The sequence below is a fragment of the Lepisosteus platostomus genome, chromosome 4, assembly GCF_059453375.1.
Source record: "Lepisosteus platostomus isolate fLepPlt1 chromosome 4, fLepPlt1.hap1, whole genome shotgun sequence".
NCBI lineage: Eukaryota > Metazoa > Chordata > Actinopteri > Semionotiformes > Lepisosteidae > Lepisosteus > Lepisosteus platostomus.
Window position 1 is genome coordinate 12053879 of NC_142614.1, and position 19726 is coordinate 12073604.

Consider the following 19726-nt stretch of genomic DNA (forward strand, 5'->3'; position numbering starts at 1 on the left):
ACTCATTCTGCTATATATTTTATTATTTAGGAGGCTAATTGTACTTCTTTCTTTAGAGAAAATAATAAATCTTAGGACACTTTATCTGTCAGAAAAAAAAAGCTTATAACAAAAATGATTTCCTGTTCCAGGGAAATGAAGAAACTTACAGATCATATAATATTTTTTCATGGATTTTGGTTTATACAGGCAAACATTAAAACTCAGATAAGTAATTTGCTCAAAGCTGGCATTTCTGAGAGACTATTCCTTTAAGAGGAAGAAGGGGATGTGAGATACAATGAGCTGCTTGGTTCTCCAGTCCCTGGACTATATATATGTCAGAAACTTCCTGTGCCCAAGTGTCTCTGCTGCATCAGCTCATTGATGTGCATTTTAATTTAATTTAGACATTTCTTTTCACCCCAATGGGTTTTTTCTGGATTATTGTGGCATTCCACATTTGTGAGTACAACACTTTGTCTGCTTTTTTAGTTTGTTAAAGGTATCTTTTTACTTCAGATTTTGGAATTGGAAATAAGAAATGAGGATGTTCTCCCATAGTAAAAGCAACTCTGAGGTATTTGGTGTTTTCAGGTTAAAACCCAGGAAGACTTTACTCCAGAGTACTGCTCTCCATTTCAAATTTCAGCATTATTCTTCCAATTATAATTTAATAACAATAGTTTCAATAAATCCTACTAGATACTAGACTGTTATTATTAATTTTTAATTGATGATTTTCAAACTAATTTCTCAAAGATTTAGTATTAAATTACTGTATTTACAAATTCTTAAGAGCCCATTTGTTAAAGGTTGTTCTCTCTTTCAATCTGACAGGTATCAGTGAAACGGGCTCACAATTCGTAGCTCCCGGTGAGTAAATACATTTTGACCAGCTTGGTGCTACAAATCAAGGCTTCCAGGCTCCCAGGGAAATAGCGGACACCTTTATTTTCCACCCTTATACACATGTTTTTCTCCCTTTCAATATCACCATAGAGCAATATCACAGCTGACTTCTGTGAAACGATTTCTTTTTCTATTTGCATTTATGTGGACCCACTGACTATCAGTGATTATAAATATTGGTGGAGCAAAAAAACAATAAACATTTTGGTTGCTGTTCCTGATAATAAATTAGTTTGATTAATTAAAAGCAACTAAAAGGATATTAACTGATAACTGAAGCCCTGTTCAACCAGTGCCATTTGCAGGTAAGCTGTCCTTTTGGGCAGCAATGCCCAATGCTGGGGCCCTGGGTTCGATTCTGGGACTGGGCTGCTGTCTGTGTGGAGTTTGTATGTTCGCCCTGTGTTCACGTGAATTTCCTCATGTGCTCCGTTTTCCTCCCACAGTCCAAAGACATGCTGGTTGGTTGTAATTGTGTACTGTACGTGTCTGTGTTTGTGTCTTTGTGTGCCCTGTGATGTACTGGCATGCCATCCAGGGTGTATCTTGCCTTGCACCTGTGGCTTGCTGGGATAGGCTCTGACTCCCCCTTGGAAGAAGCAGTTAGAAAATGGATGGATGTGCTTCACATTGGCTCTCACAGGAGTGAAAATCTTGGGGTGCATCTGGAAAAGGGGACAGTATAGACAATTTAGAGATACTGTATGTGCTTGCAACCCATTTGTTTTAGTCAGTAATGAAAATGATTAATATTTGATGAAGTTTTGCACATAAAGTTCTAGATTAGAAGGCCATTCTTAACAGCTTTAATCATCTGGGCTTTGGTAAAACATTTACTAACTGGACTAAAATCCTACATAGTACTCCTTCAGCCTCAGTTATCCCAAACAGTTTAATTTCCTGACTTTTAGACTGTATAAGGGCATCTTGTGTTCTCTTGTTTTTTCAAAGAATTCAGCAGACGTCCAACATAATGGCTATTATGACAGATACTTCAAACCATGAAATTAGTTTGTATGCTTATGATATTTTATTGTAACTATAAGCATCACACCAGAGATGCTCCAGCTTTTTAGAATATGAAATGAACTGGTCAGAGGTTTTACCCATGCACCCACTAAACTGGACAGTTATTTCACACAACCTGCCTTTTTAATTGGACTCCCATTAGTTTTTGGTATCTGGCAATTGAAATCTGATGATTGGAAGAATCTTTATTTCTTGAATTATGTTCCCTTTTTAAAACTGATAACTGAAGATCTGCACAGATGCACCAAGCAATTGATGTGGTTCAAATGAGTAAAACTACATTACATGAATATGTAAAGGATGTCACAGGAAGTGGTTGATGATTTACACTTAGTAATCCACTCATTCTTTATGAATACATATTTTCCACTCTATGAAATCCCGTGTGCACGCCTTTTTGCAGTGTGACACAGCAGTGCAGTGGTTAGCACTGCTGCCTCAAAACTCTAGGAACTGGTTTCCTTTCCTGGGGTTATATTTGTGTGGAGTTTGTATCTTCCCCTCGAGTTCAGGTAGGTTTCCTCACACCGCGCAAAGACATACTGGCAGGATTGTTGTCTTCTACGAAAATTTGCCCTGGTGTGAGTGTGCGTGAGTGTCTGTGTCTTATTTCCTAAACTATCACTAACTCACACAGAAGTGCAGTATCACGCAAAGGAACAAATTGCAAAATGCAGACGTCAAGAAATATTTGTAAAGGAAAGATAAAATATTTGTAAAGGAGAGAGGTTGCTGGTGTTGCTTCTGTGATTGAAAATAAGCTTGTCTTTCAATTCAGGTTATCAACCCACACTGATGGTGACGCCAAGAGTTGTGAGCTTGTGGGAAGAAGTTCAGATGAGCTGTGGAACTTGGACTCCTTTCATAATGGAGTGCTATTTTTTAGCAGATGGTGTCCTACCATTTGGACCATTCCCAAACTGTGGAGTTTCTGTGACTGGGGAACAGCTTCTTGGAGGACGAGAATCTCTGGCTGTAAACACGGTTCTTCTCACATGTTATTACTATTGGACTGGGGTCCCCTCAGCATATAGTGACAGTGTGGCCGTGCTAGTAAAAGGTAGGACCTTAAGAAGGCTATGTTGCCAAAGAACATTGTTAAATACTCTATTGTGACATGCCAGACAGAACACAAGCAACATTCCTCTGTCTGTTTGCCCCATGATGGACTGGTGTCTTGTCTAGGGCATACTCTGCCTTCCACCTGTTGCATGCTAGGAAAGGCTCTGTATCCTCCGCTACCCTGAATTGGAAAGCAGTTAGATAAGAAATGGATGTTACGAGAGTTCAGATTGTAATGACCAGTGAAGTGCAACTAATTTTTATCAATCAGGTTTTGTTGCATTCTTTGATTTCATGTTGATCAGATTGTATTTGAACATTTTCCCTTCATTTCTAACTCCACACTGTGGGCCAGTACAAAATCTGACAACAAGAAAATGATCAGCTGTGGCTCTTCAAAGCTCTTCTACAAAGACTCACAGTGGAAAAATCAACATAAAGGTTTCCTTACACATTACTACTGTATGGCCAAAGGTCCCCATGGCAGTGCATTAATTAATAAGTTTTGTAGTAGGACACTGGGCCTAAGATGTCTTTTCACCATAAAATATTCTGAATATTTGTTCTGTTTCTGCTAGTTTTTATTGTATTCTAAAATAAAAGTTCTTCTGGTGGTCGTGATTTAGAAACATGAAGTAATAAGAACTCGTCTTATAATTTAGCTGAGTAAATGAGTTTTAATATTGTTGTTATTCTGTTTTGGTCCAGGAGATGTACCTCAGCCTACAGTGACCGTGAGACCTGCAGTGGTCACTCTTCAGGACCTGGTCACCCTGACCTGTAACCTGCCTCAGCCTTATTCTGATGTTGAGTGCGGATTTTATGAACAAAGCAGATCGACACCAGTCGCTACCAAGCGTCCATCTGTAGGGGAGCGATTCTGTGAAGTCCAGCTCCTGGGGAAGCAGATAACTGGAGACAGATTCTCGTCCCTCTTCAAGGAGACTGTGGTCAGCTGTGCTTATAATGTGCAGGACAGCAGATTGATTCTCCCGAGTCCTTGCAGTGTGAGCGAGGAAGTGCGCGTGTGGGGTGAGCACTGCTACCCGGGTTGGGTGACTTATGGCACTGATATTCCTCTTTTAAACCACAGCATCAATGTGACAGGGTGCCATCTACTGTCTACCTGAGAGACTCAAAGCTTCTGCTAGTTATTGTCTTGAGAGGCAACAGCTGTGGTTCTCCCTATAAATGCACAGATTCTCTTCAGGAGAGTGTGGAAGCTAAGCTGGACCAAAACTGCTTGTGTAGCTGCTAGTAGCTTATTTTTCCAGGGATCTACTGAGCCTGAGAACTGGCTTCAACATCACGGTCGAGGTAGCCTTGTCTAGTCTTCCAGCACTCTTTGTATAAAAGGTGTGCTCCTTTTCTCAAATTTAAAGTAGCTTAACCCACTTAATTTTCAGCTCACTTCCTTGAAGTCATTATTGAGTGTAAAGTAATCAACATTAACCTGTGGTAGAATAGTCATTTTGTGACCTCTAAACTCATCATCTTGCATTTTGAATACCTATATCACATCTTCTTTTTATTTCCCAAATCCAAGACTATAGACCTACAGTTTCTTCCATCTCTTGGCATCAGGCATCCCTTTTAGACTCCAAATTGTTCTGGATTGTCTTATTTGAAATGCAGAGAAAATACATTTTTTTGATTTCCAGCCAGAGGCTGAATTTATCCTCTTTTTCATATAGAATTTTGTGACATAAACAGCGGGTCAGTGTTAACTGTACACTGACACTGTTTTCACGCATTACAAGCTAATTGTACAATCCTGTCATCTGGAAATGACAAACAATATCAACAGTGTACGTAACCTGCACCCTGTGTTCACATCAGAGGGTCACAAAGAGCTCAGAGAAAGAAAATGTACATCTCTGTATTTCATATTCACGCAAAATAATAATGAGTCAAGACGTTGGGAGTCTCTCTGCAATTCCTAACTCATTGGCGTGGAAATGAAGCAATGTTTTATGGACCACATCGGTCACACTTTGTTAAAATAGGTTAAAAATATAATTTATACCTTAATGTTGAATATTATAAGAATCCTCCACCTTTTCCCTCTCCAAATAAAGTCAACCAAAAAGTCCAAAACAGTTTTACAACGTGAACTTACATTTCTTCAAGATGTCCCTACTTTAATTGTTGTTTTCATAATTTAAAAATAACTTCTAACACATTAGGAATAAATTCCAAAAGAAAAACATTAGAAAATATTATTGAGAGTTACCAGGAGGGTGGTTAATAAATGTAAAGTATTACTATTTCTTACAATTTCCTGGTGCAGTTTGAAGATCACTATGACTCTTCTGTTTATCTCCAGGAGATGTACCTCAGCCTACAGTGACCGTGAGACCTGCAGTGGTCACTCTTCAGGACCTGGTCACCCTGACCTGTAACCTGCCTCAGCCTTATTCTGATGTTGAGTGCAGATTTTACGAACAAAGCAGATCGACACCAGTCGCTACCAAGCGTCCATCTTTAGGGGAGCGATTCTGTGAAGTCCAGCTCCTGGGGCATCAGATAACTGGAGACAGATTCTCGTCCCTCTTCAAGGAGACTGTGGTCAGCTGTGCTTATAATGTGCAGGACAGCAGATTGACTCTCCAGAGTCCTCGCAGTGAGAGCAAGGAAGTGCGCATGTGGGGTGAGCACTGCTACCCGGGTTGGGTGACTTATGGCACTGATATTCCTCTTTTAAACCACAGCATCAATGTGACAGGGTGCCAGTTAGTGTCTACCTGAGAGACTCACAGCTGCTGCTAGTGCCATGTCTTCACAGGCAACAGCTGTGGTTCTCCCTATAAATGCACAGGTTCTCTGCAGGAGAGTGTGGAAGCTAAGCTGGACCAAAACTGCTTGTGTAGCTGCTAGTAGCTTATTTTTCCAGGGATCTCATGAGCCTGAGAACTGGCTTCAACATCACGGTCGAGGTAACCTTGTCTAGTCTTCCAGCACTCTTTGTATAAAAGGTGTGCCCCTTGTTCTCAATTTTAAATGAGCTTAAACCACTTTATTTTGCACTCATGTCCTTGATAAATTAATGAGTATAAAGTAATCCATATTAACCTGTGGTAGCATCAAGTCATTTTGTGCCCTCTAAACTCATCATCTTGCATTTTGAATACCTACAGTATATCATGTCTTCTTTTTATTTCCCGAATCCAAGACTATAGACCTACAGTTTCTTCAATCTGTTGGCATCAGGCATCCCTTTTAGACTCCAAATTGTTCTGGATTGAATTATTTGAAATGCAGAGAAAAGACATTTTTTTTATTTCCAGCCAGAGGCTGAATTTATCCTATTTATCATATCAAATTTTGTGACATAAAGAGTGGGTCAGTGTTAACTGTACACTGACACTATTTTCACGCATTACAAGCTAATTGTACAATCCTGTCATCCGGAAATGACAAACAATATCAACAGTGTACGTAACCTGCTCCCTGTGTTCACATCAGAGGGTCACAAAGAGCTCAGAGAAAGAAAATGTACGTCTCTGTATTTCATGTTCATACAAAATAATAATGAGTCAAGACGTTGGGAGTCTCTCTGCGATTCCTTACTCATTGGCGTGAAAATGAAACAATGTTTTGTGGACCACATCGGTCAGACTTGGTTAAAATAGGTTACAAATACAATTTATACCTTAATGTTGAATATTATAAGAATTCTCCACCTTTTCCCTCTCCAAATAAAGTCAACCAAAAAGTCCAAAACAGTTTTACAACATGAACTTACATTTCTTCAAGATGTGGTAGAATAAATTCCAAAAGAAAAACATTAGAAAATATTATTGAGAGTTACCAGGAGGGTGGTTAATAAATGTAAAGTATTACTATTTCTTACAATTTCCTGGTGCAGTTTGAAGATCACTATGACTCTTCTGTTTATCTCCAGGAGATGTACCTCAGCCTACAGTGACCGTGAGACCTGCAGTGGTCACTCTTCAGGACCTGGTCACCCTGACCTGTAACCTGCCTCAGCCTTATTCTGATGTTGAGTGCAGATTTTACGAACAAAGCAGATCGACACCAGTCGCTACCAAGCGTCCATCTTTAGGGGAGCGATTCTGTGAAGTCCAGCTCCTGGGGAAGCAGATAACTGGAGACAGATTCTCGTCCCTCTTCAAGGAGACTGTGGTCAGCTGTGCTTATAATGTGCAGGACAGCAGATTGACTCTCCAGAGTCCTCGCAGTGAGAGCAAGGAAGTGCGCATGTGGGGTGAGCACTGCTACCCGGGTTGGGTGACTTATGGCACTGATATTCCTCTTTTAAACCACAGCATCAATGTGACAGGGTGCCAGCTACTGTCTACCTGAGAGACTCACAGCTGCTGCTAGTGCCATGTCTTCACAGGCAACAGCTGTGGTTCTCCCTATAAATGCACAGGTTCTCTTCAGGAGGGTGTGGAAGCTAAGCTGGACTAAATGAAACCAAAAGAGTTTGTAGGACAGCCAAGGACAGCAACAAAAACCCATCAAAATTGCTTGTGTAGCTGCTAGTAGCTTATTTTTCCAGGGATCTCATGAACCTGAGAACTGGCTTCAACATCACGGGTGAGGTAACCTTGTCTAGTCTTCCAGCACTCTTTGTATAAAAAGTGTGCCCCTTGTTCTCAATTTTAAATGAGCTTAAACCACTTTATTTTGCACTCATGTCCTTGATAAATTAATGAGTATAAAGTAATCCATATTAACCTGTGGTAGCATCAAGTCATTTTGTGCCCTCTAAACTCATCATCTTGCATTTTGAATACCTACAGTATATCACGTCTTCTTTTTATTTCCCGAATCCAAGACTATAGACCTACAGTTTCTTCAATCTGTTGGCATCAGGCATCCCTTTTAGACTCCAAATTGTTCTGGATTGAATTATTTGAAATGCAGAGAAAAGACATTTTTTTTATTTCCAGCCAGAGGCTGAATTTATCCTATTTATCATATCAAATTTTGTGACATAAAGAGTGGGTCAGTGTTAACTGTACACTGACACTATTTTCACGCATTACAAGCTAATTGTACAATCCTGTCATCCGGAAATGACAAACAATATCAACAGTGTACGTAACCTGCTCCCTGTGTTCACATCAGAGGGTCACAAAGAGCTCAGTGAAAGAAAATGTACGTCTCTGTATTTCATGTTCATACAAAATAATAATGAGTCAAGACGTTGGGAGTCTCTCTGCGATTCCTTACTCATTGGCGTGAAAATGAAACAATGTTTTGTGGACCACATCGGTCAGACTTGGTTAAAATAGGTTACAAATACAATTTATACCTTAATGTTGAATATTATAAGAATCCTCCACCTTTTCCCTCTCCGAATAAAGTCAACCAAAAAGTCCAAAACAGTTTTACAACATGAACTTACATTTCTTCAAGATGTGGTAGAATAAATTCCAAAAGAAAAACATTACAAAATATTATTGAGAGTTACCAGGAGGGTGGTTAATAAATGTAAAGTATTACTATTTCTTACAATTTCCTGGTGCAGTTTGAAGATCACTATGACTCTTCTGTTTATCTCCAGGAGATGTACCTCAGCCTACAGTGACCGTGAGACCTGCAGTGGTCACTCTTCAGGACCTGGTCACCCTGACCTGTAACCTGCCTCAGCCTTATTCTGATGTTGAGTGCAGATTTTACGAACAAAGCAGATCGACACCAGTCGCTACCAAGCGTCCATCTGTAGGGGAGCGATTCTGTGAAGTCCAGCTCCTGGGGAAGCAGATAACTGAAGACAGATTCTCATCCCTCTTCAAGGAGACTGTGGTCAGCTGTGCTTATAATGTGCAGGACGGCAGATTGATTCTCCCGAGTCCTCGCAGTGAGAGCAAGGAAGTGCGCGTGTTGGGTGAGCACTGTTACCCGGGTTGGGTGACATATGACACTGGTATTCCTCTTTTAAACCACAGCATCAATGTGACAGGGTGCCAGCTACTGTCTACCTGAGAGACTCACAGCTGCTGCTAGTGCCATGTCTTCACAGGCAACAGCTGTGGTTCTCCCTATAAATGCACAGGTTCTCTGCAGGAGGGTGTGGAAGCTAAGCTGGACTAAATGAAACCAAAAGAGTTTGTAGGACAGCCAAGGACAGCAACAAAAACCCATCAAAATTGCTTGTGTAGCTGCTAGTAGCTTATTTTTCCAGGGATCTCATGAGCCTGAGAACTGGCTTCAACATCACGGTCGAGGTAACCTTGTCTAGTCTTCCAGCACTCTTTGTATAAAAGGTGTGCTCCTTTTCTCAATTTTAAATGAGCTTAACCCACTTTATTTTCCACTCACGTCCTTGAAGTTATTATCGAGTAAAAAGTAATCAACATTAACCTGTGGTAGCATAAAGTCATTTTGTACCCTCTAAACTCATCTTGCATTTTGAATACCTGTATCACGTCTTCTTTTTATTTCCCAAATCCAAGACTATAGACCTACAGTTTCTTCCATCTCTTGGCATCAGGCATCCCTTTTAGACTCCAAATTGTTCTGGATTGTCTTATTTGAAATGCAGAGAAAAGACATTTTTTTTATTTCCAGCCAGAGGCTGAATTTATCCTCTTTATCATATCAAATTTTGTGACATAAAATTTTGTGCGGGACAGGACATAAAGAGTGGGTCAGTTTTAACTGTACACTGACACTGTTTTCACGCATTACAAGCTAATTGTACAATCCTGTCATCCGGAAATGACAAACAATATCAACAGTGTACGTAACCTGCTCCCTGTGTTCACATCAGAGGGTCACAAAGAGCTCAGAGAAAGAAAATGTACGTCTCTGTATTTCATATTCATACAAAATAATAATGAGTCAAGACGTTGGGAGTCTCTCTGCGATTCCTTACTCATTGGCGTGAAAATGAAGCAATGTTTTATGGACCACATCGGTCACACTTGGTTAAAATAGGTTACAAATACAATTTATACCTTAATGTTGAATATTATAAGAATCCTCCACCTTTTCCCTCTCCGAATAAAGTCAACCAAAAAGTCCAAAACAGTTTTACAACATGAACTTACATTTCTTCAAGACGTGGTAGAATAAATTCCAAAAGAAAAACATTAGAAAATATTATTGAGAGTTACCAGGAGGGTGGTTAATAAATGTAAAGTATTACTATTTCTTACAATTTCCTGGTGCAGTTTGAAGATCACTATGACTCTTCTGTTTATCTCCAGGAGATGTACCTCAGCCTACAGTGACCGTGAGACCTGCAGTGGTCACTCTTCAGGACCTGGTCACCCTGACCTGTAACCTGCCTCAGCCTTATTCTGATGTTGAGTGCAGATTTTACGAACAAAGCAGATCGACACCAGTCGCTACCAAGCGTCCATCTGTAGGGGAGCGATTCTGTGAAGTCCAGCTCCTGGGGAAGCAGATAACTGAAGACAGATTCTCATCCCTCTTCAAGGAGACTGTGGTCAGCTGTGCTTATAATGTGCAGGACGGCAGATTGACTCTCCAGAGTCCTCGCAGTGAGAGCAAGGAAGTGCGCGTGTTTGGTGAGCACTGCTACCCGGGTTGGGTGACATATGACACTGGTATTCCTCTTTTAAACCACAGCATCAATGTGACAGGGTGCCAGCTACTGTCTACCTGAGAGACTCACAGCTGCTGCTAGTGCCATGTCTTCACAGGCAACAGCTGTGGTTCTCCCTATAAATGCACAGGTTCTCTGCAGGAGAGTGTGGAAGCTAAGCTGGACTAAATGAAACCAAAAGAGTTTGTAGGACAGCCAAGGACAGCAACAAAAACCCATCAAAATTGCTTGTGTAGCTGCTAGTAGCTTATTTTTCCAGGGATCTCATGAACCTGAGAACTGGCTTCAACATCACGGGTGAGGTAACCTTGTCTAGTCTTCCAGCACTCTTTGTATAAAAGGTGTGCCCCTTGTTCTCAATTTTTAATGAGCTTAACCACTTTATTTTGCACTCATGTCCTTAATAAATTAATGAGTATAAAGAAAATCCATATTAACCTGTGGTAGCATCAAGTCATTTTGTGCCCTCTAAACTCATCATCTTGCATTTTGAATACCTATATCACGTCTTCTTTTTATTTCCCGAATCCAAGACTATAGACCTACAGTTTCTTCAATCTGTTGCCATCAGGCATCCCTTTTAGACTCCAAATTGTTCTGGATTGAATTATTTGAAATGCAGATAAAAGAAGTTTTTTTATTTCCAGCCAGCTGAAGTTATCCTCTTTATCACATTAAATTTTGTGACATAAACAGCAGGTCAGTGTTAACTGTACATTGACACTGTTTTCATGCATTACAAGCTAATTGTACAATCCTGTCATCCAGAAATGACAAACAATATCAACAGTGTATGTAACCTGCACCCTGTGTTCACATCTGAGGGTCACAAACAGCTCAGAGAAAGAAAATGAATGTGTCTGAATCTCATATTCATACAAAATAATAATGAGTCAAGACGTTGGGAGTCTCTCTGCGACTCCTAACTCATTGGTGTAAAAAATTAAGCAATGTTTTATGGACCACATCGGCCACACTTGGTTAAAATAGGTTAAAAAAACAATTTATACTTTAATGTTGAATATTATAAGAATCCTCCACCTTTTCCCTCTCCAAATAAAGTCAACCAAAAAGTCCAAAACAGTTTTACAACATGAACTTACATTTCTTCAAGATGTCCCTACTTTAATTGTTGTTTTCATAATTTAAAAATAACTTCTAACAAATTAGGAATAAATTCCAAAAGAAAAACATTACAAAATATTATTGAGAGTTACCAGGAGGGTGGTTAATAAATGTAAAGTATTACTATTTCTTACAATTTCCTGGTGCAGTTTGAAGATCACTATGACTCTTCTGTTTATCTCCAGGAGATGTACCTCAGCCTACAGTGACCGTGAGACCTGCAGTGGTCACTCTTCAGGACCTGGTCACCCTGACCTGTAACCTGCCTCAGCATTATTCTGATGTTGAGTGCAGATTTTATGAATAAAGCAGATCGACACCAGTCGCTACCAAGCGTCCATCTGTAGGGGAGCGATTCTGTGAAGTCCAGCTCCTGGGGCAGCAGATAACTGGAGACAGATTCTCATCCCTCTTCAAGGAGACTGTGGTCAGCTGTGCTTATAATGTGCAGGACAGCAGATTGACTCTCCCGAGTCCTCGCAGTGAGAGCAAGGAAGTGCGCGTGTTTGGTGAGCACTGCTACCCGGGTTGGGTGACTTATGACACTGGTATTCCTCTTTTAAACCACAGCATCAATGTGACAGGGTGCCAGCTACTGTCTACCTGAGAGACTCACAGCTGCTGCTAGTTAATGTCTTGACAGGCAACAGCTGTGGTTCTTCCTATAAATGCACAGGTTCTCTGCAGGAGGGTGTGGAAGCTAAGCTGGACTAAATGAAACCAACAGAGTTTGTAGGACAGCCAAGGACACCAACAAAAACCCATCAAAACTGCTTGTGTAGCTGCTAGTAGCTTATTTTTCCAGGGATCTCATGAGCCTGAGAACTGGCTTCAACATCACGGTCGAGGTAACCTTGTCTAGTCTTCCAGCACTCTTTGTATAAAAGGTGTGCTCCTTTTCTCAATTTTAAATGAGCTTAACCCACTTTATTTTCCACTCACGTCCTTGAAGTTATTACCGAGTAAAAAGTAATCAACATTAACCTGTGGTAGCATAAAGTCATTTTGTGCCCTCTAAACTCATCTTGCATTTTGAATACCTGTATCACGTCTTCTTTTTATTTCCCAAATCCAAGACAATAGACCTACAGTTTCATCCATCTCTTGGCATCAGGCATCCCTTTTAGACTCCAAATTGTTCTGGATTGTCTTATTTGAAATGCAGAGAAAATACATTTTTTTTATTTCCAGCCAGAGGCTGAATTTATCCTCTTTATCATATCAAATTTTGTGACATAAACAGTGGGTCAGTGTTAACTGTACACTGACACTGTTTTCACGCATTACAAGCTAATTGTACAATCCTGTCATCCGGAAATGACAAACAATATCAACAGTGTACGTAACCTGCTCCCTGTGTTCACATCAGAGGGTCACAAAGAGCTCAGAGAAAGAAAATGTACATCTCTGTATTTCATATTCATACAAAATAATAATGAGTCAAGACGTTGGGAATCTCTCTGCGACTCCTAACTCATTGGTGTAAAAAATGAAGCAATGTTTTTTGGACCACATTGGTCACACTTGGTTAAAATAGGTTAAAAAAACAATTTATACTTTAATGTTGATTATTATAAGAATCCTCCACCTTTTCCCTCTCCAAATAAAGTCAACCAAAAAGTCCAAAACAGTTTAACAACATGAACTTACATTTCTTCAAGATGTCCCTACTTTAGTTGTTATACTTTAGTATTTAGTATTATTTAGTCTACTTTAATTTCCCCAGCTCCACACAGTCAATGTTTTTGATTTTAAATAAGCCTCATTAGAAGATTGTTTCAACACATAACTTTGTTTTCCATTGTTTTGATATCTCAATAGGGGATCTGTAATTTTTTCAAGTAATGCACCTTTGATGATGAGTTGATAGAGAGAAATTAATCTAACTAAATTATAATACAATTAAAATACTAAGTTAAATGACTTTAACTATTTCTAATATTTCTAATATCTAATTTTCATATTTCTAAAATTTCTACTTGCTTTCACAGCAGAAAATGTGCCAAAACCTACAGTTAAAGTGACTCCTACAGCGATCAATCCAATAACTCTCAGTGCCAGCACAGAGGTACAGCCCAGAGGTGAGTATGGATGTTATTGCCCCACATTTCTCTCTGGAAAGCCCAGATCTGTCATTTCTTTATTTCTGTCACACACAGCTAAGTAGCAGTAATCATGGCCCTTAACCAGCTCCCCCTACGACCACATCCTGTATTCAAAGCTAACCAGACATTTACACTTGACTCAGCTTCATATGAAGCGAATTTTCCCAGTACTGGGACTACAAATATATTCTCTGTATAAATTTACTCAATTTAACCACTTCCTTCCAAACTGGACACCAAAGAACTAAAATCAGCAATGAAACAGTCTCTAGTATGCACATCATACGCATAAAACATTAATTAAAAAAATTACTGGGACAAAATACAAACGTATAAGAGAGAAACCCAAAGAGCAGGTTGGTCCTGCTTTGAAAACAGCTGTAACTTTAAGAATTTAACACATAGCAGAATGTGATCCTTTGGCTTTTGCTCTGTTAGAAAGAATGAAATGGAAGAAATAATGCAAATACAAAATCTTTCACATACAGTAGCTCTTTCACATATTGCAATTTAATGTTGCCCAGTGATAATTAGACAACAGTGTCTATGTAAGAGAGAGGTAAAGCTCATCTTAAATGTTAATGATTCAATTCAGAAATGCAATGAAGATCCAATTCTGTCAGGTTAATGCAGAATCTTATGGAAGATCCAGCCAGATATCGCCAAGAAAAACTCTTGATAAATATTTGGTTATAAAACTACCGATCAGTCGAATGTGCAGAAGCTAGAGACTTTGACTAAATTATTTGCTTGAAAAGGATGTGTTTTATACATTTTTTTTATTCTGAAAGCAATCTGGCATCAACTTTGAACCAAATTCTGGGTTTCTAAACAACCCTTGCTCGTGCAGCTTGCCGTAAGGACCGCAGAATCCAAAATGTTGACACTATAATCCATGGAGAATTAAGGCATTTTAAGGAAGTGCTTGCCCCAATATCATTTCCAGTGGGCCTTCGCATCACTGACAGGGAACTTGCAAATACTTGTTTAGTCTTCACAGATTGCCAAGTTAATGTCAAGAAAATGCTGAGGGGGGAAGAGAATGTTAAAAAAAGAGGAAGATATGCATAAACCTCAGGGATTTAAGGCTCTGCTGGAATAAAAAACAGAAGAAAAAAGGGATTTGTGAACATGGAGACAGCCATTTTGAAGAGGTGGAAGTAGAGAGCACTAAAGTAGATGTGTTTCTTTCAGGGCCTCTGCCCCAGAGCTTTCTGTGGCGATACATTGTCAGTGGTCTGCTCTGCTTTGCCATTGTGGGTTTGCTCCTGCAACTCTTGAAACGGCAGAGGAGGACATTTTGGTGAGTTCTAATCCTATTCATCTCTATTTAATGCTATTTCACATTATGATAAACTATCACAGGAGGAAATCCTTCCACTCATCAGTGTGCAGTTTGAGTATTTAGGTTTTGATTATCTGTAAACATCACTTGTAATTTGACAAAATGGAGTCTCGTCGGAAGGAGGTGAATACTTCTGCATTCTGCAAGTCAGAGAGCAGGACTCAATGTTTGACGAGTTTGACAAGACTGTACTAATTTATGTGGCATTTTGAAAATAAGTATTTCAGTGGTGTCCCATAATCTTTTATAAGGAGCCAATTCATTCCCAGCAAAGGATATCTAGATTTTTGTTATGGGTATGTCACTATGTATATCGGCTGTTACGGATATGTGGATTAATCAAGAAGCAAGATTTGTCGAAAAGGATTTGCTCCATTGATTCAACATGCAAACTGTGGTTGCTGGCTTTTTAAAAGTATACTTCTTGCATATAAAGAAGTGGTAAATTGAAGGCACTCTGGAATAAAATATTTCCACACAAAGCAAAATGTGAGAATAGTCCAACAGCACAGCGATAGTGTCAATTAGCATTAGAATGAACAGCCTACTCTAAGGGTGTCTTCGCTGGACCTCTGCATTTGTGGCTATTCATGTTTATTTCTTCTTTTCTTGTACCAGGTGTGGAGAGGATGTGTACAGGGCTCAGCGCACCGTGCGAGTTATAGAAGTGATGTCACCCTCTGCTGAAATCTCTACAGTTTAAGACAGCATGGCACAGTTGTCCACTGTGTAGGGAGTGGCACTGCTTGTATTATATATTTATCGAATATAAAAATGTATACTATTATATTCAATGTAACTGAATGCAATTGATCCAAAACTTCATGCTCACTGTTGGGATGCTTCTGCAACCGAGCTATTATTGACGCTGACAGCTAAATTCCTTTCTGTTCCTTAAGACTTTAACATCTAGTGGTGTATAACTGAAGCATAGTCTGTCTTGGACCAAAATGTGTAACTTTTCAAAATACAACTTACCTCTTCTCAGCTGCTATATGAAGACAAAAAGCCTAATCTCTTTCTTTATCTAAATCCATCCATCTTCTAACTGCTTCATCCAATTCAGGGTCATGGAGGAGCTGGAGTCTATCCCAGCAAGCAACAGGTGCAAGACAGGGTACATCCTGGACAGGACGCCAGTCCATCACAGGACACACACAGACACCTGCCCACTCACAACAGGGCCAATTCACTAAAAAGCCAATTAACCTTCCAGTTTGTCTTTGGACTGTGGGAGGAACCCTACAAGAACACAAGGAAAACTACAATGGAAAAATACAATCTCGCAGGGCCCCTGATGTGTGAGGCAGTAGTGTTAAGATAGATACTTTATTGATCCCGTGAGGGAAATTGCAGTGCAATAGCAGCTTAACACAGACAACACAGCCACAGTGTAACGAATGATACAATAATAATAATAGCACAATACATACAATACAATCAGTACAGTGAGGGGTGCACTAAAAGAGTTACTCACAGTCCGGACACACAAAGAACAAACTAGAACAGAACAGTACACAGAAAAATCGCATCACACATATGAATATAAATATAGATGTAAATATAGATATAAATATAGATATAGATATAAATGTATTGCACAGGTCCCTGGCATATATTGCACAAAAAACGGTTGTAGACGGGAAAGGAAAAAGAAAGAGAACAGATGTAGCAGTAGATGTGTAGATGCATTCAGTCCAGAAACAGGTCACTGTCAATGTTGCCTCTGCCCAGACGCAAGGTGGATGCGTTGTACAGTCTTATGACAGAAGGCAAGAATGACCTCATGTAGCGCTCCCTGTTGCACCGTGGATTGCAGTCTATTGCTGAACGTGCTCTTCATTTCTGCAAGCCTGTCATAGAGGGGATGGGAGATGTTGTCCATGATGGCCTCTAGTTTGGACACCATTCTCCTCTCCACTACCTCCAAGGGGTCCAGGTCAGACCTAATGACAGAGCTTGCTCTCCTGATGAGCTTGTTCAGCCTTTTAGAATCCACTGCTCTAATCCCAGGGCCCCAGCATACCACTGCGTAGAAAATGGCGCTCGCTACCACCGACTGATAGAACATATGAAGTATCTTACTACATACATTGAAGGACCTGCGCCTCCTCAAGAAGTAAAGTCGGCTCTGTCCCTTCTTATAGATGGCCTCGATGTTCCTAGACCATTCCAGTCTATCGTCGATGTGCACTCCCAAGTACTTGTATGTCCACCATCTCCACGCCACTCCCATGGATGTAGACAGGAGTAGGTTTGACCTTTTTCCTCCTGAAATCTACCACCAGTTCCTTTGTCTTTGTTACATTCAGTTCCAAGTGGTTCACCCCACACCACTCCACAAAGCTGCTGACCAGTCCTCTGTACTCCTCCTCCTGCTCACCCTTGATACATCCCACAATTGCAGAGTCATCTGAGAACTTCTGCAGGTGGCATGACTTTGAGTTGTACTTAAAGTCCGAAGTATAGAGGGTGAAGAGAAATGGAGAAAGAACTGTCCCTTGAGGTGCCCCTGTGTTACTCACTACCTGTTCAGACACACAGGTCTGAAGTCTCACAGACTGTGGTCTGCCTGTCAGGTAGTCAGTGATCCACGAGGTCATGAAGGCATCGACTTGCATCTCCTCCAGCTTCCTCCTTAGAAGTAAGGGCTGGATGGTATTCAAGGCACTGGAGAAGTCGAAAAACATGATCCTTACAGTGTTGCCAGCCCTGTCCAGGTGTGAGTAGGCCCTTTGCAGCATGTAGATGATCGCATCCTCCACACCAACACTGGGCTGTTAGGCAAACTGTAGGGTGTCCAGTGATGAGCTGACCAGGGGTCTCAGGTGGGATAAGACCAGCCTCTCCAGTGTCTTCATGATGTGAGAAGTCAGTAAAACTGGTCTGTAGTCGTTGAGGACAGAGGGGTGCCCCTTCTTTGGTACCGGGACCAGGCATGATGTCTTCTAGAGCACTGGGACTCTCTCCAAGCGCAGGCTCAGGTTGAACAGTCGCTGGAGCACTCCGCTCAGCTGATCAGCACAGGCCCTCAGAACTCTGGGACAGATGTTATCTGGTCCTGTGGCCTTACCCTGGTTGCAGCCTCTTCAGCTCCTTCTTCACCTGGTCAGCCGTGATGGTCAGCCAGGTGCTGCAGGTGTTAATGGCGGAGGTGTTGGAGAGTTTAACAGTTTAACCACTGTTAAACCCTGTTTTAGTGAATATTGCAGGGTTAATTGAGTTGAATTCTTCAATGTCTACTACTACTAAAGAAAAAGTCAAATGAGAGTTCGAACAAATATTAAAGTACTGGTATCTGTGTGTTAGTAAAACTGAACAAAAACTGAGGAAGAAGATGGACTGTGCACTCCTTCCTGAGTGGGTATGGAAGAGAAGGGCAGGCCTCTTGAAACAAAAAAGAAAGGGATTCGCTGGCAAAGTTGGATTTTAGTGCTGTGTGTGCCAGCGTCATCGCAGACCACTGGCACTGTGCTAGAGCTTCCAGGAACAAAGATGGAGTAAAAATGTTTCTGAAATGTGTTCTGAAAACCCCAAACATGGTGCAAGTTCAAAAAATTGCTTTTTATATGAAGCAAGTACAAGTATATTTGAAAGCAAAGACTGCATTGAATAGTGAGTCCCTGTCACAATATGATGTGTATATGATAAAATAAAGAGTAAGGTTATAGAGGGTGTCTACTGTGGGCCAGGTGTGCAGTGAGGTTTCACTCTCCGCAATCTAGTAAATTAAATACTGTCTTTATAGGTCGTGTGACCCCTGCTGTGTCCAGTACTACCGTCAGGGGTGGCATGAACTAGGTTTCCCAGTAGAAAAAAGTCACAGGCCATTTCAATGAAAACCTGCATCCAGAATCTGTCAGGGTCTTTTTCTTTTGCGTGTGCAGAAGCTGGAGGTTGGGTTGCGCAGAATCTCGTAGAAGATTACATTTGATGAGAAACTGCAAAACTAGAAAGCAAACTTTGATCCACTTGCTTTCCTCTACTAACACTGTGTGTACCAAAGGAGGAGGAAGAATCCATTTTGAGATCTTATTGTGCTCTCAGAATATGCTCCTTCACCCTTGTAAATAAACGCTCCTCATGCATGTCAGAGTAAGAAAACCAAGGGATTTTTCACATTTTAATATTTATTAATATAATATTTAGCACAATTTTCACATTGTTAACTGCCAATGTCCTGGTGATGTGAGAACTTCTTTACATATCATCATAAAGTTGTTTACAACTGAGAAGGGTCACAGGAACTCGGAATCCATCCCAGAAGCAGAGGATGCAAAGCTGGACTACAATCTGGATGGGGGTGTCCATTCATAGTACGACACACACCCTCACAACCCCCAGAGGAACAAGTTAGAGATACCGATTGATGTAAACCATGTGTCTTTAGAAGGTGGGAGTAAAGCAGGGCAGCTGGACAGAAACACACTTGTACAGAGGAAGAACATGCAAAGTGCACACAGGTGCTACCCCAGTCCAAAATCAAACCCAGGACAAGCCATCATGCCCCAGCCCTGGTCAACTGAAAATGAACAAGGGACTAAACTTTCATGCAAATAACACAGCAACACCTGTGCTGACAGTTTTTTCCATGACTAAGAATTACTTCTCCTTTCTAGTCAT

The 19726-nt window shown here is 40.6% G+C and overlaps 1 protein-coding gene across 3 annotated transcripts; it reads left to right on the top strand.

Annotated features, from left to right (window-relative positions):
* The first annotated feature begins 302 nt into the window (after positions 1 to 302).
* On the top strand, positions 303 to 16111 carry LOC148672662 (uncharacterized). Of its 3 annotated transcripts, XM_088628495.1 has the most exons (12): positions 303 to 444; positions 820 to 855; positions 2699 to 2980; positions 3691 to 4014; positions 5309 to 5632; positions 6887 to 7210; positions 8519 to 8842; positions 10167 to 10490; positions 11839 to 11910; positions 13645 to 13734; positions 14953 to 15061; positions 15722 to 16111. In XM_088628495.1, the coding sequence occupies exons 1-12, from the start codon at positions 408 to 410 to the stop codon at positions 15804 to 15806; spliced, it is 2331 nt and encodes a 776-aa protein (XP_088484621.1). In that variant the 5' UTR covers positions 303 to 407; the 3' UTR covers positions 15807 to 16111. The 3 variants fall into 3 exon arrangements, 2 of the variants coding, with proteins under 2 accessions (XP_088484621.1, XP_088484622.1); XR_015935842.1 differs by lacking the exons at positions 14953 to 15061; positions 15722 to 16111 and having other exon boundaries at positions 11839 to 12162; XM_088628496.1 differs by lacking the exons at positions 10167 to 10490; positions 11839 to 11910.
* The last annotated feature ends 3615 nt before the right edge of the window (positions 16112 to 19726 follow it).

Excerpts from the sequence above, each read along its gene's own strand:
- LOC148672662 (XM_088628495.1), top strand. The coding sequence starts at position 408 with ATGGGTTTTTTCTGGATTATTGTGGCATTCCACATTT. Across the intron at positions 856-2,698 it reads CTCACAATTCGTAGCTCCCG|GTTATCAACCCACACTGATG; the intron begins GTGAGTAAATAC and ends CTTTCAATTCAG. Across the intron at positions 15,062-15,721 it reads CGGCAGAGGAGGACATTTTG|GTGTGGAGAGGATGTGTACA; the intron begins GTGAGTTCTAAT and ends TTCTTGTACCAG.